Raw genomic sequence first — 21741 nt, forward strand, 5'->3', positions numbered from 1 at the left:
CTTATAATTTTTATAAAAACCAAAGCAATCAAGTTGGTTTGATAATTTTATTTATTTATTTATGGTTTCTAAAAAAAATCGTTATGCTGAGGATATTTTAGTTATCAAGTTTTAAATTTTACAGGTTTTTTAAAAATGATTGGTTATATATGTCCTAGAAGACCTCTATATGGTTACATTTTGTGACTAGTTTTAAATATATATTGAACTTTTTTTTTTTTAAGCTTTAAGGATACATCACTAAAGAAATCTATTTAACTTCAGATACTACACCTGAAATATATATCACTAAAACGATAAAGATATTGACAGAGTAGTTTTTACTTTATGCAACACGGATAATAACAAAAACAAGGCTGCATATTATCCGTGCATTGCATGAACCAAAAATTACTTAGTCAATATCATTACCCATTATGCCAGTCCAATTGCTGAATTGAGAGGTTAAAATTTCAATTCTATGTTCTCCTCATAACAAAATTTCATACAAGTACTTTTACAATGATATATGCTATATTTGTTTGACAACACTCCATATTATTTCAGATAGGAAATATAATTAGGAATTGAAACTGGATTTCTAATATCGCATGCTACTAAATAAAATTAGCTGATTTAGTATTTCAAAAGAAAATTACTTGTCAATTTTCTTGAATTTTATTATTATTATTATTATTATTATTATTATTATTATTATTATTATTATTAATTTGCTATTGTTTTTTTTTACAAGAGAGGTAATTTAAAAGAAAACTTAAATAATCTGGGGATTCTTTTATGCTATGTAAATCCAGTCAGTTTGCCGAATTAGAGGTAAATATAAGACATAGCTATTTTGATTTTATGCAGTCCATCAATCATATATATTGTTTTATTTTATCTTTATTAATCATGCACTATGTGAAATTAGAGGAGGATTCAAATAAACCATGATTTTGTGCTTCAATATACTCCACATTCTTTATCTATATTTTCAAAGTTCGAACAGTCGATTCAAACCGCTTAATATGATTTTCATAATGAAATATTCTTGGAGAACAAATTTTATATTTTTTAGAATTTTTTTACTTTTTTTTTACATAGATAAAATATCACTTTTTCGGATGGTTGAAAACAGTATGAACTACTAGCTGGGGACAATCTGACAATTTGTGCTTTAATACATTGCGTTAATAATGCAAATAAAAAACGACATCGAATCACCTTACAATTATAGTAAAACCTAGTCATTTAACTTTACATTTCATATAAATAGTAAAAATCATAACCAAACAAAACTTGTAAAAGAAAAGGAGAAACAGAAAAATCTTGCAAAGTTGTTCTCCCCAAATTTCGTAGTGTTTCAATCTATACATAGTTTTATAAAATCAATAACAATGTACACTTAGAAATGGGAGAACAATCCAAGCATGTATTTATGTAATGTTAACAAGGACTTAAAATAGTGTTTCAAATAGAAGGAAAAGCACTTAAAATAACTGAATAGAGATAATTTTGAATATTTATGTAATCCATTTGCCATGTTGCTGTGCTCGGTTTGTGTTAGAATTTGCAAACTTATTAGCATAAATGCTTAAACCTAACCTTAACTTCTCAAGAGTTACTCCATCTTTCACAAGGACACTTGTCACCCCCATTTCTTGAGCCTAAATTTTGTCCAGAAAGAGAAGAACAAAATGCACAAGGTTAAGAAGAAAAGCATCTTGATATAGTTCATTTGTACCGGGCAATCATCTTGCACAATTCAGGATTCTTACCAGTAACTTTTTTCTTTTCAAGAATGGGGTTCATATAACATTGGGCCTTGATAAGTTCTTTACCTGACCCATATAGTACTAGGCAATAGACAGTTTTAGCCTCTGTAGATTATTATTATAAATTATCGGTAACATGGTGTTTTCAGCCTGGAAGTTACTAAAAGCAAGTGAAAAGTAAATCAGAAAACGACAAAATATAATTTTCCAGTTGTAGGAGTAGATTGGGAGGGAAGAAAAGTTACCGTGTGAGTGTTTCTGTAATCGTCATCAAAGAAAAGCATTTCATTGAAGGCAATTCCAGTTGTCCTTTGTATGTTTTTAAAATGCTTTGTTTTAGGAGCCCAGCTTAAAAAAATTTCCTGAGAGATGACAGTACATATAAAACATGCAAAAGTATTACACATACATTTCAACAAATTGAGGATTTAACTGTTCTCATTGCTATAGCTATGTATGGATGTTGAACTATGAGCATGGCATTGCACAATCACGAGAAATTAAATATCTACATGAAATAGATGGCAAAACGTTGGTAAAAAGCAGAACATGATCGATTGATTCTACATTTTTTTTTTAATGATAAGTAGTGCCTGAATCGTATGAACTGTGGATTGTCGGTACGGGAAGTACTGGCAATTAACAAAATTTGTCTCATAATGGAGGGCATAAATAGAAAAACGAGAATACATCATAGTTGTTTAGAAATCAAATAAAAAAGAAGTTACTCTAATGAAAGAAGTGATGGAAACCCTTGGCAATAGTTCGATACTCTTGACATTTTTTTTAAAATAAATACAAAAGATCTCCGAAACCAAAACATATATATTTATGAGTCTGTTATGACCAACAGATAACATACCTATTGAGTTTCATGCAAATTGATCATTTACTGATGCTTTAAGGGTAATAAATAATCTGTTGAAAAGTTTGAACTGTCCGATATTCAATAAAACATGCATCGGATCTCATAATGATGCAGTTACCAAATAGATCATCCTAAGTTCCTAACCCTGACAAAGAATAGATATCAACATGATATAAATAAATGAATCACTGACCTGAGCTATGAATAGTGACTGAATACCCATTATTTCCAGATATGACTTCGCAATGTCCGGCGTTGGCGAACGTGAAGCAACTGCCAAATCTACACCTTTATCTTTAAGTGCTTGTGTTATTCCCGTTGCATGAGGATATGGAGGATACGGCAATTGACCTTTTGAGTAATGATCGCTGGTACACAAAGTATGTTATAAGCATTACTGTTCCAGACCTCAACAAACCTGGGACCACTTTGGTACCAGTCAATTTGATCAACCGGTTTTGTAACATTTTTGTAGTGCTAATTGAGGTTTCCTGTAAGGTTTGATGGATTGATTAAGGCATAGGTATCTAATTGTGTGTATCAAACCAGCTCTATACTGCTTGTGTTCAGTTTGGTACCAGTATATACAATATCTGGTACTCTGAATTCCATACATTCAGGAGTCAGGACGAACATATTGTCTAATATTTCGACTCCGCCACATCATTATACAGGGGTGGATCTACAACCAATTTTAGAGTACTTAGCCACTCCTATGATTTTAAAATTTTAATTATGTATATTAAAATGAGGAGACTTCAAATACCTCATGCCTTTCATACCTCATCATACCTCATATTATATATCTTCGTTTTTAAAGTCCAAATTATTGATCCGAACCGCCCAACATGATATTCATACTAAAATATGCTTGGAAATGAAATTTTATAATTTTTAGAAACTTTTTTACTATTTTTTAAGATAAGTACAAAATCACTGTTTTTGTACCTATCTTTAAAACATAGTAAAATATTTTCAAAAATTATAAAATTTCCATACTTTAGTATGGATATCATGTTGAACGGTTCAGATCGACAGTTTGAACTTTAAAAATAAAGATATATAATATGAAGTATGATGAGGTATGACATGAGTAATTGGAACCCTCCTCCTCCATTAAAATTGACTCAGTCCCTCATAAAATGTAATGTATGTATTTATGATTGCGAAGATTTAGATTCAAATTCCCCCTATCATATATTATGCATTTTATGTTTCAGCCCTTCAATCAAAATTTTCTGGTACGCTGGTACTGATGGCTTTACAAATGATTTGTCAGTCCATGAAAGTAAACAAAAAAATAGTATGAGTTTAGAAGCATAGAACTGGAAACCAACCAATCGTAAGGCCAGATGGTGTAATCAAGGTCAAACACCACGAGTTTGGGAAGAACCGGGAAGAGAGAGATCACCTCCGCCGCCTCAGCTCTCACCTTCTCTTCCCCCTCCATTCTCTTTTCTCTTTCGTTCTCTCTCCACCAGCAATGGTAAGCGAGAAAAACAAGTCAAAAGACCAATAAGCTAAGCCTTGGCATCCTTTTACAATTGGACAAGTCCAGGCCGTTGATTTGCAGGATCTAGATGCATCAATGGTCAGAACCATCCAATGGTGCCGAGAACAAGTCAGCAACTCTCGCGCGTTCGAATTGCAGAGGTGTAACGCGTTTAATCCGACCAACCCACGAATTAGCTCAAATTTTGAGTTTAGATCCGGACTGTATTGGTAAAAAAAAAAAATTTAGTTAGCAACTCATAAAATCGAAATTAAATGATTACTATCCAATCAATCATATTTCAAAACCTATCACCCATTTAGATCCAGTCGGCGCAACAAATTAAATCGCACCAATCCGGTGCGCCAATTGAGTATGCGTACTGATTTTTTTTTTTTGTATGTTTTGCAATGAATTCATATACAATTCATTTATTTTTTTGAAAGTATAGATGATACAGATTTTTTTTCTTTCGTTCCAACTACCGAGGTGCATGTGTACCATTGAGTTCGAATCTGCTGTAATCCCGGAAGGAATTACAGGGTCCTGAAATTCCAATATCAATCGTTCAAATATTTTCTACACAGATCTCAAAAAAAATAAGTTTTCATGCACAAATCTCGAGAAAGATCAACGGTTCGGATTGGGATTACAGGTCTTGTAATTCCCCAAGAATTACAGCAGATTTATTTTCGTGTACCATTACCAATTCTTTAAAGTGCACACATCATTCTTCCAAAACAATCACTGATGCATTTGAAAAGTTTTCATCGCTGAACGTGCATTAATATTACTTTATTTCATGACATGTTTTTATTCCATTGTTGAAAAAAAAATTGGTGCGCATCTTCATTCTGCGCACCAATTCAAGCGTTGACTGGATCTGCGTGGATAATAGATTTTGAAATATATCTTGAAGGGTGGTAATCATTTAATTCTGATTTTCTGAAGTCCTAATTAACAAAATTTCGGCCGCATTAGCATGCAGCCATGTAACGACACGTATTAGAATATCATGACACAAGATAAAGCATTTTGTTTTTATTCGTTCCGGTTCTTGGATTCTTTATTTCTATCATCACTCACCTTTATTTTTTCTTCATCTGTTCAATCTCGAACATATTCTTGACGATTAGTGAGATATCTTGTAAATTTAAATTAGGAACGTCTTGTACTCAATTATTTCTTTTAAATGAGATTCATATTGAAGATTTTTTTTTTTTTTTTATATTCTCTCCACTGTTTCTTTTTCTTCTTGATATGATATCTATAAAGACCTAATATGCTGCGTATAACGACTTTAAAGCTCAAGTATTTAGACTTAAAAACTTAAGTACAAGGCTTAAAAGTATATAGGTATAAATACTTGATATGCTAGGTATAAAGATTTGAACATTTTAAATACTTACACTTTGAAATTTTTGAAGATTTGATATACTAGATATAAAGGCTTGGCAAATTTAAAGTCTTACTAATAAAAGTTTAAAATCAATGAATTTTGACTGGACATGATGAAAAGTTTAAAATTAATAAATTATACACAACAGATTCCAATACAAGTTAAAATTCAACTAGCACCATATGTCCAGTATTTATAAAAACTTGATATGTTAGATATAAATATATGTATATACCAACAAGCATTAATTGTAAATGCACTAGCGATCTTTAAGAAGATGGTTCAGATAAAAAATAGCTAGTTGGAAGATTTAACCGAAGATTGAGTCATAATTTTTTTCCCTCTTGTATAAACAAACATATGATTATGTTTAGATGGAATAACCGCGGACTCCTGTGACACTATTTTAATTAGAAGTTAAATTAGCGACTATCTCAGATAGTCTATCTGAAACAACTCATTTAATGCGTTAACCTTACAAACCCCCCTCACAAATCCAAACATATCCGCACGTGCAGTGATTTTGTTACTAATTAATTGTTCTTTCCCTTTTAATAAGAACTTCCAATAATGTCTCTCTTTCCAGTAACTAATTTTGTTCATTTATTCATCATCTTTAATTGTTGAATAAAAGTTATTCAATTGCATGGGCGGCCATGAGATAAGCAATAAAAAACTTTATGGAAACAAAAAACCAACTAAATTTCCAATATTGCTAGTCCAACTAAATAGCTCCCTCGTCAGCATACAACTACACCAGAAAGGACTAGAATTACAATACAACAGAAATATAGAATTGTAGATAATAAAAAGAGCATTCTATAGTCGGTAAAGCTACAGAACAGAAACAAGGAGAGAAAATAATTTGTATAACACGTTTCCAGAAATGTTTATTTTGACTCTACAAAGGATTGCTATCTTGGGACCAAATCTAATGTTGAAAAAAGAAAAAACAAAGTGTTTATCCAAATAATTTTATATGGAAGGTCCCACCAATATTTTCATAATGTCTGGCTGATGTAATTATGACCAACAATAAAGTAATCTAAGTTAGTCCCTGTCTTTGAATAGCTTTTACTGGTTCATTACACCTCGCACACCTGTATAAGTTGACAGCTTCACTGCGAGTTTTGATACAATAATAACAATACCTGGAAGATAAATAAGAAATTAAGTAATGAAAAAATAAACAAGAATTGTGCTCTGGAAGCATATATATTCATCCCAAGAAAAAATATAATGGAAAAGAAAGTAAATCACCTATGCTGACATGGAAGAGCAACAAAAGGTACACTTGGGAGGGAATGACACACGGGACACTCAACTTCATCGTCAGTGGTACCATCTGATTTATCTTTAGAGAAAGGTGAGAAAAATTTCTTCATGGACGCTGAATTCAATAGAGGTAGAAGCAATAGAAGCATTTCCTGAAAAAAAAAAAAAATCCATTTTCAGTTTTAGGTAGTTAAGTCTTACTTGAAGAAACAACACAGCAATATAAAGCTCCGTCTCTGTAAGAAAGGACACACCAGTAAATATTCTGATCTGGTACTTTTATCAAGGGATTAAAGGTGTTTCCAAGTGATGAGAAATGCCAAGTACTTAATACACAGGAGAAACACATTATCTCTCTATACTACTTTTGAGTGAACACGGAATTTGAGCTATACAGAGAACGAGAACTATAATACTAAATTATTTAATAAAACATAAAAAGGAAAAATACAGGGATATTCTGAGGCAAAAAATAAATTAAGCGTACCGAAAATTCATTCCAGACCAATTGGCGGTTCATATACTCAAAGCTCACTGATCTATTCATGTTTGGGCTCTCATAAACTAGCCTAGCTTTTAAAAGCCTTTCAATTATACTTCTATACCTACAAAACAAATATTATTAAATGTATGTCAACAACAAAACAAATTCAACAAATCAAATCAAACTACCAGTATGCACAAGTCGGTACAAAATGAAATTGATCAACTTGTTTCAGTTGACCAATCCTCTCTTAGATTATATTGAACAGTATTTCAGTGTTTTGTTGCTGTTACTTGGGTTGCCCTAGATATATCAATGTGCCCAAGGCAAAAATCTCTATGAATTTTTGTTGTTGCTATTATACTATTATTATTATTTAAAGAAAAGTGGATTGCTGAATAAAATAAGCATGTGTAGCTACCTTCCCCCATAGAGAAATAGCAATAAATTGAAAAAAGAAGCAGCTTTATATAAACCCTCAACGTGTTGTAACATTATCCATGCACGACGCGCCAATGGTCTCTGCCAGAAAATGAAAGATAATTTTGATGAAATTTATATGGCACCATATCCAATTCTTCTTACTGTACGGGTGGGTCGTTGTCTGTACAATACTGGCCTTTTGTTCTAATTTACGTTGGTTTGAGGTTTGTAACCATATAATTGTATATAATGCAACATTTTTCAATTTCCTCTCAGGATTCCTCCATGTGATTAAATATTTTCCAAAAAGAACCCAATATTCCACTAGCAATGATGAATGTCCAGCTGGGTCTGCAAACAACGCCTGATAAAATTACTTGTCTAGAAAAATGAATAAACTTCAACCCTAAAATTTTTATACAAGTCATTTGGTATCTACAAAATTGGAACTGGTGTGGATTTATTCTAGTTCAATTTTCTGTTCATAGGAGAAAAATTGACTCAACAGAAGTAGGGATAAGTCCAAACATCATCTCACTAGTATGAATGCTCAGTGATTTAAAATTATAGCATATAAATGTTTGATTTCAGTTACCAGGCATGGGAGATTTAGTGTTTGCTCGAAAATAAGCTAACATACCACAGCCAATTTGCAAAGAAGGGAAAAAAAAAATATACAGGATAATATCATCATGCAGTACCTGCTCAGAATCGCCCCATCTACGAAAGGCAGAGAAACCTTGTAAGCGGGACCATAGGTACCGACCACCAACTGTACCAAGGCAATACAAGATCTTTTGATAAACTGAAAGCCCTGGTCCTTCAAGACCAGTTCTAACTGTAGATGCAAACAAAAACACAGGAAGTGAGAGCTGAATTATATTCACAAATTACAATATTTAACTGACAGAATAAAGCAAATAAGGTCAGTCTTGTGATTTCATAACCAGAGGAACAGTGCTGGTTTCTCAAGAAAAGCAAAACCAAAAAAAAAAAGAAAAGAAATAGGTAAAAGGAAGTGTTCGATGGTTGGTTGTGATTACCGTCTTTTCCAGAAACTGGTACGTGATGTTCATCACGGTACCGAAGATTCATCAAGGCATTGCCAGGAGTAGGCTTGTCGACCCAAATAGAGAATCTCCAAATGAGAAACTCTAGAAATGCATCAGCTCTGGTTCATATTGAAATAAAAATCCCGGCTGAAGAAAAACAAGAAAAATCAATTACGATAAAAAAAAGTGGATCTGGAGTTAAAAAAAACAAAGGTAAGAGTTACAGTGAATTTGGGTACTGTGTTGTTGATGCCCCCAGTATGAGCACAACATCATAACATAAAAAATGGATCCCCATTATGCAGATCTGGTATCAGTGCCGACAGTAACCAAAGTGCTATACAGAACTACACTTCCTAGAAAAATATACCAGAAAGTACCTTCATGAGAGTAAATACTTTGACAAGTTGTTCTTTAAGCATGGCTGACATTTCCACATCTAACCTTGCTGCATCAAACTGGTTTACTCTTGATATGGAGATTGGAAGGGAAACCTAACAATTAAGATACAGTTAAACCAATTCAAGAAAATGAAGTCAAAATTACCAAACACAGTACAAAATTCAGAGAACAAACCCTAGAGGATTCTTGCACTGATCTCCACATAGGATGTAATCTGTTGTATTCAATAAGCCATGCATCTTTCAATGGGGCTCGACGTAGGGTTTCACTTCCCATGGCGTATAATAATTCAACCGGGAAAGGAAACAGGAGGAGAAGAATACCACCAGATTTTCACAAGCGGCCCCTCCTCAAAATCGTCAATCAAGCACACAACACACCTAACTCGGATTGGAAAGAGAAAAATCCGACAGAGAGATAGAATTTCCACAAAACTAACACTTAATCCAATCTTACGGTTCAGCGATTATGACCACGCGTCCAACTCGGATCGAGAGCCTCTCTCGATCGAGCACGATGAGAGAGGTGATCAGCACGGCAGCAGTCGCCTCCTCGTTCATACGAGGAAGGAACGAGAGAGAAAGGCTCCGATTCATTGGGCCCACATGTCAGGTCCCTATAATTCAAATCTTCAGTTTTTTTTTTTTTTTTTTTTTTTTTTCTGAATTCTATTTGTAATGTATTGCTGATAACATATTTCTAATGTATTACTGATAACATATACTAGTGTTGTAAATAACGGTATGCGGTTATTAGACGGACAGAGTACTGTTAAACGATTAATCGAGAATAATCGGTTATAATCAGAAATAATTGGTCGATTAATTAAAAAAATTCATAACAATTTGGTTACCGCCAATAAATAATTGGCTGATTAGTCGGCCTCAACAGACGTTTTTACAGCACTGATATATACAGAGGTTCTAAGAGGTTCTGTTTGACAAATTAAAAATAGTCGTTAAGTGCTAAGTAAAAATTAAATTACTTTTAATCTTTATATCTCTATATTTATAAATTTTTTTTTAATGTTCAGATCAGCCATTAATCACTAAAGAGAATACTAATATAAAAATTTTAAAAATGATTTCTGTACAAGAAATTTTTTCTTCACTGAAATTTACGTTAGAAATAGAAAATCCCAAATGTACTTTTAAAAATTGAAAAATGTCTCAATACAGATACTCTTGGAATTAAGTTTCTGAAGTATCTACCAGTTTGTAATTATGTTTAGAATTATTTCTGAGTTATTGTTATCATTAATTTCAAATTTCAGAATTTTGATCGGTTTATTTTTGTCATGAAAATAATTTTCTTTGAAACTATTTGGAATTATTTCTACGTAACAGAACTGACTACAAGCGATTTTCAGAGTTTGTGTGTTGGAAAAAAAAAAAAAAAAGCATCATGTTCCAACTTCCAACACAGAAACATCATGTTGGAACAGGATATTGCTGAAGTTAATTTGTTCTGATATTCTAAAATTGGTTCAGATTAATATTAGATCGTGGTGGGTGATATTGGCTTGTTTGTGCTAAATTATTTTTTAATTAGTATTCCATGATCAAAATTTTGTTATAGATGGTCCAATATATTATTTGTATTCGAAAATTATAATTCAAAGTTCTTAACGTAATAAATTGATATTTTTATTCAAAAATATAATTCAAAGTCATTATAATTCAAATTATAATAGCCAGGTTAATTAGACATGAATCAATTCTAAGAACAGTTGCGTATCTCTTTTGAATCCTCTCTCTTTAACTTTAAACAAGTGAATCAGTGAATGACATTAAATTCCTACCTATATGAATTCTCACCATATCCTGAAACTGTGCACCGATAAGGAAATCACTGGGATGCGGACCTGTCAGATATTGAAGTGTGAGGGCAAAAATTGAGAAATAAAATTCAAATATTGTTATTCGGATCATTAATTTATGATTGCTCTCAAGTGTATTCATTTCTTAAAACACGACCTCATAGTATGATTTGACCTTTTTTTAATCTCGTTCATTTATAGTATAATTGTTTTTCGACCATATAGTATTGGAAATTTTATTTTGTAAATTGAGGCAAATATCGTAAAATAAATGAAACATGAAAAACATAAAATTTTTTGATAGATAATCACACAATAAAGCATTGATTGATGAACATTTAGTTAATTCAAGTGAATATATGCTCCTTTCACGTGGATTCCGAAGATTTAAAAATGCATCTCATAAATCTAAAAAGAGAATTAAATTAATAGCATAGCCATTTAGCATTTAAGTGTTATTTATTTGAACTTCCTCTTTCAGAAATTATCTGTTTGACTGGAGTAATATAGTCTTCAGAATATGCGAAAATTAGCCCACATTTATTTTTAAGTATCTGTTACATATCTCGGCCTAAATTACAAAATAGTAGCCCACTAGTCATTAATTAAAGAAACAATCTCGGCCCAGGGCCCAAATCACGATCGAAATTACAACTTTTAAATTCCCCATAAAAGCCCGAGGGCGAAGCAAAGGAGAAATCACAGAACATTCCGTTAACCGTTTAGACCTTCTGATACCTTCTGATAAGGTGTAATTACACAATTTTACTGATCAGACCAAAGGTTTTTACATAACCTTTAAATCAGTCAAGAAAAACCTAATTTGGGATTTAAAATCCTTTGATACTAATGTAGAAATAAGGGCAGTTTTGATAGCAAGTGCTTCGGGGGGGGGGGGGGGGGGGGGGGGGGGGGGGGGTGGGGGGGTGGTGGTGGTTTGATTATCACAAATCTTAAAACTATCGGTGTGATTAATCCGATGTACATCGGACCGCCTCCTAATTACGTACTTTGCACCTACACATGCTTTTAAAGCGCACGCCCATGCAATAAACTTAGCACAATAACTTATGATGGATTTATCACTCGCAAGAATGCGACAATGGATAAGGCGCAACAAAGAGTGTGGGACATATGTTGGGCAGCAACTCTGTGGTCGATCTAGCGAGAGAGGAACAACAAAATTTTCTCTCAGAAGACAAAGCCAATTCACATACTTTAGTTAAGATTAGAGTGCTATGTAAATAGATTTTATTTCCTTCCCGGTCTTTTATGACCATTGTAAATACTTTTTTATCAATAAAAATTGGTAAAATAACAACTTGCCACCTTACACTAAAAAAAAAAAATGCGACAATGAAACCTTCTTAATTTGGATTAGATGGATCAAATTTCTTGGACTTTGCTTATGTGAGTAGCCACAAAGGAAGTGAGGGAGAAGCTAGCATTTGAGAAAATATTGAAGGGGATTATCTCTTTTTTTTTTTTAAATCTTTGCAAAGGTATGAAATCGTAAGTGGAATTCGAACTTTCAACCTTGAAGTTCTTCTAACCAACTATCCGTTCTTCGCCCCAATTAATATTGCTTATATATGCTCAAGAAATTTGAATCCTATACACTTGGCAGTCGTCGTACATATACATACGAGCAATTATCTTGTCCAATCCTCTATAGAATCACGACGATATGGTTAGAAAATAAACATTATTGTCGATGCTATATATTTGAATATTATAAACTCAATCTATATCATTAGGCTGTGTAGGCTCTGATTAAGCTACCCTATTATCCTAGCCCTTAAGAGGTGGCTTATTAGCTTTAGATATATGTTGTGCTACTGATACTTGAACTGTCGGTGCTTGTATATGCACATCTCTTTTGGTGCTTGTGAACTATGCATTTTTTGTTGTGTTTTCTTTTTTCTGTTCTTTTGGTATTGTAAGACTTTGATGTTTCATGGCAATAAAACGGGTTCAGGTTTTTAATTAAAAAAAAGCCATAAGGCTGTGTATTAATTAATTATATACCGTTACATACCACAAAGAGCGATTATGTAATTATTTTTAGCATGAGTTTTATTATAGTTAAAATCCTAAAATCAATATGTAACCAACTCTTCTAGGACCTGATCATTTTTACTAGGAAATAAAACAATTCTCTTAGCCACTTAATTTATTTTTATAATATTATTGAGTAATATACACTACAAGAATAGAACAATATCCGCGAAAATAAAAGCTTTTTTAGTTAATGATATCGTCGTAGATGCTTTGATTTGTTGATAATACCGTACCGATACGCTCAGAAATTGCACGTTTTTGTCAACGTATTTTTGGCAATAATATTTTTTTATCCTCACAGATACTGTCTCATTTTTGTAGCATGTCTCATTTTTTAGTATATCTCTGCATATGTAACACAAAATTAGCGGCGATTTTTATTAATATCCCTAAAACAAATCAAAATTTTAAAAATGCCCCTGCTCCCAATTTTTTTTTTAAAAATGCCCTGACCGCCTGGGCCCAGGGCGGCCCAAAATACCCTATGAGGCGCCACCCCCTGGGGCGCCTCATAAGGCAAGTGAGGCGCCATCCCTAAGGGCGCCCCATGGTTTTTTTGTTTTTTGTTTTTTTATATAGATCTTATAATTTTGATTTGAAGAATTTTGTGAAGAAAAACGGATTAAAATTCATAATAAATCCAGGAATTTAAAATTGAAATACATTACTAAATAATACAGTACCGTCGAGTCCATAGAATAAGGTAACATAAAATTCATACAGCAACAACCAGTTCAAATATCAATTATACAAACCGTTACAGTTAAAACATAAAATACTACAACAACATACAATTGGGGTCTAAGCCTTACGAGACGAGGAGCTTGCTCCCTTTTTTTCCTCAGCCCGACGGACGCACGCAGGACACTTCCACGTAGTGAGACGAGCGTCGTTCAGCAGATCTGCATGCGGGTCCATGCAATTGGGATGAACAGCTTTGCCACATTTATAATAGAAGAACATATCCACCATATCTCCGTTCAGCTCACATAAGCAGCACTGTCCCCATCCAGGTGGAGGGACCCTGTCCACCCAGCCTTCCATCAGCATTTTTCTAATTGATGGATCAAGAGTGCTCAGAAATGCTTCTTTATTTTTGGGTGAAAACAATCTTTCCAAATTCCTCATCGCGTAGGCTTCAGCCGTTCAAAAATTATTAATGAGTGCTCTTTTTGCTTCGCGTTCGGTTTCAGTTCTTCCTCTATTTTTTCCAACTTTGGGTGCCATTATAACTAGGGTTTCAAGTGACAACAATTGATTAGAAAGACTAATTATGTGCGTAATTAAATACTATCTGTACAGTAATCAACGGCTAATTAGAAAATAATTAGAAAATATATAAAAAATAATTGAAATAAATATTTTAAAAATAATTAAAAGAAATATTTAAAAAATAATTACCAAAAATATTTAAAGAATAATTTAAAAAATATTTAAATTACCTGTAGCTGTAGTCGCCCAGAAAATCGCCCGAAATCGCCTTGAGCGCTTTCTCCCTTCTTTCTGCCTTTGAGGTGGAAGGTAGACTGATGTTGGAGTGAGAAGAGAGAGAAAAAAAATGAATAAATAGGCATCCCTAGTGGACCGCCCGTGGCCCAGGCGGTCAGGACCCTAGCAAACCGCCTCTGTCACAGGCGGTCTGCTTGGAGTGTGGGTCGCAAATAGTGAAGAAATTGTAATTACTTGAATATAATTTCTTAGTTTGAATGTAATTACTTGAAGTATACTGTTAAGCTTTTAATTATATTGTTGAACTTTAATTGTATTGTTGAACTTTAATTGTATTGTTGAACTGTGTTATAATAATGAAATGCAAAGTGCAAACAACATAATACCAACATGAACATAAAATAAAAAAACGTAATGTCAACATAATACAGCAGTCCCATAGTCAAAATACTACAGTCAGAAATATATCACAATAAACAAAAACTCTACAATCATCATCTTCGTCTCCTTCCGGATAGAGACAACCTAGGAGCCGCTACGCCCTTGCCATGCCTGTGCGGCTGCACGCGCCTCTGCGGACTCACATCTCGTAATGCATCCTCTCCCAAATCCTCCTCATCGTCCCCCATATCCTCATCCTCGTCCCCCGTATACATGTACTGCGTACCTGTCCTGGCTGCCCATGGATCAAATCCAGCAGCTGACTCTGCATTGGCGGGCTGTGTACGCAGCTCCCATGGATCTTGCTCCCAGCTTGCAGAATACGTGGAAGGAGGCGGTGTGCCAAATAATGCAGAGACAAAGCCATCTGCAGTCTGAGATGAACTCCCACCAGCCTCAAAGTCATGCTCCATCTCCACTCCATATCGTGGTCTGTGGGAGCCATACGCCTCTGCATCTGTATCTGCCGGGTCCAGCTCATTTATGCTAAATATGGGATCGGCATTCCAACGAGGTGCTCCATCCTAGATTAAAATAATGTTAGTTTTGCTACATACAAAGAACTCTGCAACAAATAATGGTATAATTGGCGACTGACCGTGCCAAGCTCTACTGCAACTCCGTATTTATTTTTATAAGCATCCCATCCTTGGGTATTCAGCACCCAGTCGTGGAACGCCCAACCTGAGTCATCAGCTGCATAATTGGAAGTTAACTGAGTTAGAACGAACAATTCAACGAAAATACGAATATTGTGTGTGTTGTACTTTTAATATTAACTTGTAATTACCTGCAGGAGCTTGCGGCATCTCATCGCCGTAGACAGGGACTCGTTGATAATCTGGATTTCGCGGTGCAGACTGTATCTCCCGCCAATTGATGTTCTCCCCAGCATCGCGCAGCATGCCAACGAGGCGGCCTTCAAAACCGCCTGTCTCCACAATTGGTGCAGTGTGCTCGAGCATCTGGCATCCTATATATCGCCAAGCATCCTTCGCCATGCACGCCAAGCTGTCTCCAACTCCTCTCATAGCGGTCAACAGCTGCATACAACATGATTATGCCTACAGTAAGTAATCTGGATTTGCAATTTAAAATTAAAGTATGTTTCGGTTTTACTTACCGCGCGAGCATTGATCGGACCCCAGGGCATATAATTGCTGGATGAATCCATCAGCCTACGTCGTAGGGTCTCGCCATAATGGCCTGTCAGGTAGACTGACGGCATGCCCCATCTCTGGTACCATACGGCATATCTCAGATCCCCGGGACCAGCACCCAACGATGTAGTATCTGGCGGGCTCCATAAGTGCTGCTCCGGATGTCGAGCCCAGTTGTACTGCATGACGAAATGCTGGCTCCAGTCGACTTTAGCCTTAGTGTGCGCCGTTCTGCAAGTGCAATTAATTAGAAAGTAGAGAAACAGTGGATATATTAAAGTTAAAAATTAATTAAGTAGATGGTACTTACTTGTGGAACTTGTCGGTAGCATCCTTGCCCATCAACGGGTGCTCCGGGATGAAAGCATCCAAGCCAAACTGTCGGGATACCCGATCGGGGTAATGATACTCCACTATCCAGAAACAGACGACCGGTCCCCGATAATACCATAGATGTGTCTGCTCTAATGTCAGCGGGCTCAGCCATCTGCGCTGATACCATGCACAATACGGAAACCAATCGATATTCCCATCTCGGAGCATCTGGAGCTGACCCCGGACATAAGAAATCCCCCTGCCCCTCTCTTCATGATCGTGATGACTGCCCCATATGGCGGCGTATGCGGGGCATCTGGCTGGCTCAGGGCCTCCCCAATCGGGATGCGACAATGGTACGACTGGCCGGTTTATGGGCAGATGTGACCACGACCAATGCTGAAGCAGAAGCAGTGGTCCAAAGAGCTGTTTATTCTTGACCTGAAAATTTAACTTACAATTAAATCTGGGTGCTTCTTATCCATCCTTCAATAACAACGTATATTAATACAGACTTACCAGACAAGCATGACAGAGGCCTCTGTATAAGTGGGCGAGGACAGCTCCACCCCAGTTCCATCTCGATTCTTTCTCCAGGTCCCTCAGCAGGGAGAGGTACATCATCGGAACCGCGTCACCGCTGGAATCCTCGAACATGACAGCACCGCACAAATCCAGCACATATGCTCTAGTATACCTGCAATATAAAATAATCAATGTAAATAATTGAGACTGTTGAGCAACTACTAAGTTAATTTAAAGAGTGTAATAGTACCTCCTGACCGCCTCAATGTCATCAGTATCAACATCTATCTGATTCTGGAAGAAGTGAGATCGGAGTGCCTTTAGAGAAATGCAGTACCTGGAATAACGAAACTCCTCCTCCCCCTTCTTCTTCTTATATTTCTTCTGCAGAGTCTTCGGATCACACCCTAACAACTCCGGTATCATCCTCTGCAGCTCTGGTTGGTCTGAGATGCCACCTATGGGGTCGCCATCGATACGTAAATCCCATAAGGCGCTCACATCACCAAGGGTGACTGTCATCTCCCCGACCGGGAGATGAAATGTATGAGTCTCAGGTCGCCATCTCTCCGCTAGACCCTGCATCAGAGACACATCGATCCTACTCTGCGGCATGGTGGCAAGCTGATACAAGCCGAGGTTCAAGATGTATCGCTGCATTTCTTTATGGGGGACGTACGGAATCTCAGACCTGCGGTGCCTCACCGTAAGCATGACATCATCCTGTATTTATTATCAATTTGTCAGACTCAAATCGTGCATTTTTTTAGTAACTCAACAGAATGTCATTTTTTTAAGTATGAAAATCACATACCTCAAGAGATGCCAATGAGACGCTGTGCTTAACATGATGGGTCCATAGAAGAGGACTAAATGTGTCAGGATCATGCACACCATCTGGAAAATCAGCCTGAGACGACGGATCCGCTCCAGTCGGATCCTCAAAACCCCTACCAGTCGTATCATCATACGACGACGGGCCCTCTCCAGTCGGATCCACCGAGGACGTGCCAGCTCCACTCGGATCCACAGGATCTGCACCCTCTGCAGGCTCAGCTCGTACTCTCCACCGTCTAACTTTAGGCATACTACATTTGCCAAAAAATATTAATCAAAACATACAATTTATATAAATTTTTTTTAATAAGAATTGAATGTATATAAATAAACTTTAATAAAAATATTAATAAAAAAAAATAATTTTGTTGAAGATAAATAAACTTTACAAAAAAAAATGCATATACAACTCTGGGTTTACTTTTTGGGTGTATATGCAATTTTTTTACAAAATTAATTTTGCATGTATATGCATTTTTTTTGTAAAAAAAAAAATTTTACAAAAAACAAAATTAATTTTTAAACAAAAAAAATGCATATACATGCACATGCAATTTATTTACATGCAATTATTTTGGGTTTACTTTTTTTAGATTTATTGAAAATCACTGTTTTTGCATGGTCCACAATTTTGATATACATGCAATTCTTTGAAATTTTAAACCGCACAAAATTTTTGCAGACCTAAATTTTAAAAATAAAAAAATGAGATATACATGCAATTTACTTACAATAAAAAATATATATATGTCATTTTTAAACAAAATTACTTTTACTTCAAATTATTTTGTATTGATATATACATATTTTTCATGAACTATCACAAAAATAATTTTCAAAAAATAAATATGCATATTTTTAAATCATAAACCCAAAAAATAAATTCTTAAACCGTTCAACCATTTGAACCATAAATTTCAACCCTATATTGACAAACATAAACCCTAAATTTAACTATAAACCCTAAATTTTACCATAAATTCACAATTGACAACTATAAACCCTAAATTGAACCATATGACATTCAAGCAATTTTACCATAAATCATAATCCTCAATTCGAGTAATTGAACCAATTCAAGCAATTGAAGCATCTAATTTAAGCAATCAAGCAATTCAACTATCTAATTCAAGAATCCAATCGAACTAATTCGACCAATTCAATCAATTCAACTAATTACTCACATTTAACCCTAAACATCGAATCAAACCAAACCGAATCACATTACATCATTTAATCACATTTAACCGAAACCCTAAATCCTAATCGAATCAAAAAGAAGAAAACTCACTTGTTCGATCGAGAGAGAAGCGAATCGAGGCGCGAGGCAGTGACGAGCGTGGTGCGAGGCAGAGAGGGGTCGACTCGGCAGGGCTTCTTTCTTCTTCTTTTTTTTCTTTTTTTTCTGTTTTTTTCGGCAGAGAGGAGGGGGAGAAGAGGCAGAGAGGAGGGGGAGGGGCTCACGGGTTTAGGGTTTATTAGATGGGCAGTGGGGCGCCAGATGGGGGGGCGCCTCACGGGCTTTTTTGGGCCGCCTGAAGCCCAGGCGGTCAGGGCAGATTTGATAAAAATTTGGAGACAGGGGCATTTTTAAAATTTTGATTTGTTTTAGGGATATTAATAAAAATCGCCGCAGAATTAGTCACTGGATGTTGCGCCGAGACAAATATTGTAATAATACCGTACAACTGTACAGACTATTGCTATACAATTATTATGCAGAAAGTGCCAATTAAAAGGCACGTCCCTCTATTTACATTTAATTCTTCATCATAATTCACATATGTACTATTATATACATATTCAAACAAGTTGTCACCACCAACAATCACTTATATGCGCTAAAGGTCTAAAACACACTACCAACCCCGGCCCTCCTACAATTCGCCGCATATTCCTTCTATGATTCTATAACCCTGAATCCAAGCCCCACGGCCCCACCGTGGTCAGATCCTCTACAACATCGAACAAATCTAGCCATTGGATGGCATCACCTGATCACCATACACTCAAAGGCTGAACCAATCATGCATATTGTTGCCGATGCAATTGCGGCACTGCAAAGCCGACTGCACGGCACTTGACATCAGATCCAGCTGGTGCCATTCCCATTGATGCTGGCACAGGATTTGTGGTACGTCTGTAGGGACCGAGCCACTTGGCCATAAGAAATTGCTTCTTCCTCCACGGCGGCAAACTCAAACCCCGATTCTTCAACGACCGTTTCGCCTCATCCGCCATGATTCGCAACACTCGCCTCATCTGATAGTCAGAACAAAAAGCTTTAATTAATTTTGAACAATAAGACAACTGGTTATTGAATTTGATCAATTTTTATTTTAAGTTCACAACTTCACATTACCTCTTCCTGTTGTACCAACGCCATTTCCGGCAGTGCAGACAACACAGTTTGGTACTCATCAGTCGGCCCTGCCACCTCAGACTCAGCAGCAAAATATACATCAACGATGTATCTCTCATTTTTCCCACCCATGGCCATTTGAATCACGTCAATATACTCGTAATTGCCTGGAGCAAGACCTTTTGATCCCTCCCACCTTGCCTTGCAAAGACCAGAATCATAACCTTTCTCTCTTAGTCGAGTCATAACTGCTCGGTTGACACCAGATCGGTTCGCCTTGAGCGGGGCAAGTGCTTCCACTGCTTCCTCTACATCAGAGTATAACTGTAGGCGAAATGGATCTCGCTTTTTTCTTGGCTTTAGAAGCTTCCTTATCTCGTCTGCTGCTTGTTTTGCACGATCAGTCGAGCCAGATTCTGTATCACAGTCTGAATCATCTTCAGAGGTTGGATGCAAGGTGGATTTGCCGACCTCATACTCACTCTCAAAAAATTCATGTACGAGGTACGAAAGTGAATCGTGCTCACTGCCGCTGGTGGAGTAGCTACAATCATGAGAGTCGTTCAGGTAGCTGAGGCGGGCCCTCGCATCCGCATTAAGTGGCTTCATTGCGGATTTTGTGCTGTTCAACTGGTGATCATATATACGCTAATTCTTTGTAGGATTCAACTGCTGAGGAGTGAGAGAAAGGCGAGGATATTAAGTTAGGGTTTGACAGATTTATAACGGAACAAATTGAGCTCAATTCATTGTTTATTTTTTTGTACATGCATGTCGACATGCTGAGGTCATTAATTATGTAACATGAATAATTGGAATGGAGTTGTAAATATATTGATCCGAATATCCGATTTCAGTTTGTGAAAAGGTTTGTCACGATACTGTAATTTGGGATAAATGGGACTAGATTAATTAATGCTTCTGCTTTATTGGTGCAAATACAAATACAGTGTCCCACAAACTAAAATAATTCTAGTAATTTTTTATCGGTCTTACCTTTTTATTCAAGATAGATGTTGAGGAATATTCTTTCTGATTGTACCAATATACCTTCTCTTATCTGCTTCAAATCTTCATTATTTCATTGCCTTCTTTGGGTATCATTTTTTATTTATTTTCGTCCAATTTACTCAATATAATTTTATTTAGACATATTCTTCAGAATTGTACTATATATATATATTGTATTTGAGAAATTAAATTAATAAAAGAAAAGAAAAGAACAACAGAAACGCTCAAAAGAAAACTCATGACTTCGCAGCTTTAGCAAAGCTTAATTTCAAAGAGAGAGAGAGAGAGTATAACATACTTCAACTGATTTATGCTGCCGCAAAAATGTTTGATCGATCGATGCCGATGACATTTGTCGGCTAAATTATAATTGAAATTTGCTGAAATGGTAAGAGCAGAAATCCGATCAAGCTGTCGATCTATCGGTCTATGCCTCCGAGCATTTATTGTGTTGAGATGATCGCATGCGATAAGGATGTAACTGTGTTAGGTTAAGAGAGGAAGAAGACTTGAACTTTGGAGGGAACACAAGCGTTTTAAAGAGAAAGAATGAGATTACTTCATGCGTCTAGATGCATACTGCTTCAGAAATATGTCTAGGTTCAGTGAATC

General features: G+C 35.8%; 4 protein-coding genes across 5 annotated transcripts; all 4 read right to left on the minus strand.

Annotated features, from left to right (window-relative positions):
- Positions 1 to 1311: 1311 nt before the first annotated feature.
- LOC144554563 (uncharacterized) lies at positions 1312 to 4194 on the minus strand. 2 transcript variants are annotated; one of them, XM_078302879.1, is made up of 4 exons: positions 3960 to 4194; positions 2816 to 2990; positions 2000 to 2116; positions 1312 to 1646 (listed from the first exon to the last, which is right to left on the minus strand). In XM_078302879.1, the coding sequence occupies exons 1-4, from the start codon at positions 4070 to 4072 to the stop codon at positions 1503 to 1505; spliced, it is 549 nt and encodes a 182-aa protein (XP_078159005.1). In that variant the 5' UTR covers positions 4073 to 4194; the 3' UTR covers positions 1312 to 1502. The 2 variants fall into 2 exon arrangements, with proteins under 2 accessions (XP_078159005.1, XP_078159012.1); XM_078302886.1 differs by lacking the exon at positions 2000 to 2116 and having other exon boundaries at positions 3960 to 4177.
- A 2172-nt stretch (positions 4195 to 6366) lies between these two features.
- On the minus strand, positions 6367 to 9713 carry TED3 (Pex2/Pex12 N-terminal domain-containing protein / zinc finger (C3HC4-type RING finger) family protein). The gene is given in 9 exon segments (XM_078302895.1): positions 6367 to 6664; positions 6774 to 6940; positions 7276 to 7393; positions 7694 to 7794; positions 8397 to 8533; positions 8739 to 8864; positions 8867 to 8894; positions 9128 to 9241; positions 9324 to 9713. Coding segments are annotated over 9 exon segments (999 nt in total). The 5' UTR covers positions 9426 to 9713; the 3' UTR covers positions 6367 to 6558.
- A 1642-nt stretch (positions 9714 to 11355) lies between these two features.
- Positions 11356 to 15824, minus strand: LOC144552643 (uncharacterized). The gene is made up of 4 exons (XM_078300666.1): positions 15710 to 15824; positions 15518 to 15615; positions 15279 to 15443; positions 11356 to 11376 (listed from the first exon to the last, which is right to left on the minus strand). The coding sequence occupies exons 1-4, from the start codon at positions 15822 to 15824 to the stop codon at positions 11356 to 11358; spliced, it is 399 nt and encodes a 132-aa protein (XP_078156792.1).
- A 3816-nt stretch (positions 15825 to 19640) lies between these two features.
- Positions 19641 to 20847, minus strand: LOC144565462 (uncharacterized). Its single transcript, XM_078315228.1, has 2 exons — positions 20119 to 20847; positions 19641 to 20018 (listed from the first exon to the last, which is right to left on the minus strand). The coding sequence occupies exons 1-2, from the start codon at positions 20725 to 20727 to the stop codon at positions 19782 to 19784; spliced, it is 846 nt and encodes a 281-aa protein (XP_078171354.1). The 5' UTR covers positions 20728 to 20847; the 3' UTR covers positions 19641 to 19781.
- Positions 20848 to 21741: the final 894 nt, after the last annotated feature.

This window comes from Carex rostrata, chromosome 1 (genome assembly GCF_964058835.1).
Source record: "Carex rostrata chromosome 1, lpCarRost1.2, whole genome shotgun sequence".
Taxonomy (NCBI): domain Eukaryota; kingdom Viridiplantae; phylum Streptophyta; class Magnoliopsida; order Poales; family Cyperaceae; genus Carex; species Carex rostrata.

What these genes read in the sequence shown, in the direction of transcription:
- LOC144554563 (XM_078302879.1), bottom strand. Translation starts at nt 4,072, where the DNA reads ATGGAGGGGGAAGAGAAGGTGAGAGCTGAGGCGGCGGAGGTGATCTCT. An exon ending in ACCATCTGGCCTTACGATTG is followed by an intron (nt 2,991 to 3,959) that starts GTTGGTTTCCAG and finishes TTTGTGTACCAG; the next exon opens with CGATCATTACTCAAAAGGTC. An exon ending in ATTACAGAAACACTCACACG is followed by an intron (nt 1,647 to 1,999) that starts GTAACTTTTCTT and finishes GACAAAATTTAG; the next exon opens with GCTCAAGAAATGGGGGTGAC.
- LOC144552643 (XM_078300666.1), bottom strand. Translation starts at nt 15,824, where the DNA reads ATGCTGCGCGATGCTGGGGAGAACATCAATTGGCGGGAGATACAGTCT. An exon ending in TTGCAGTAGAGCTTGGCACG is followed by an intron (nt 15,444 to 15,517) that starts GTCAGTCGCCAA and finishes ATTTTAATCTAG; the next exon opens with GATGGAGCACCTCGTTGGAA. An exon ending in CTCAGACTGCAGATGGCTTT is followed by an intron (nt 11,377 to 15,278) that starts GTCTCTGCATTA and finishes TTCTCTTTTTAG; the next exon opens with ATTTATGAGATGCATTTTTA.
- LOC144565462 (XM_078315228.1), bottom strand. Translation starts at nt 20,727, where the DNA reads ATGAAGCCACTTAATGCGGATGCGAGGGCCCGCCTCAGCTACCTGAAC. An exon ending in CGTTGGTACAACAGGAAGAG is followed by an intron (nt 20,019 to 20,118) that starts GTAATGTGAAGT and finishes TCTGACTATCAG; the next exon opens with ATGAGGCGAGTGTTGCGAAT.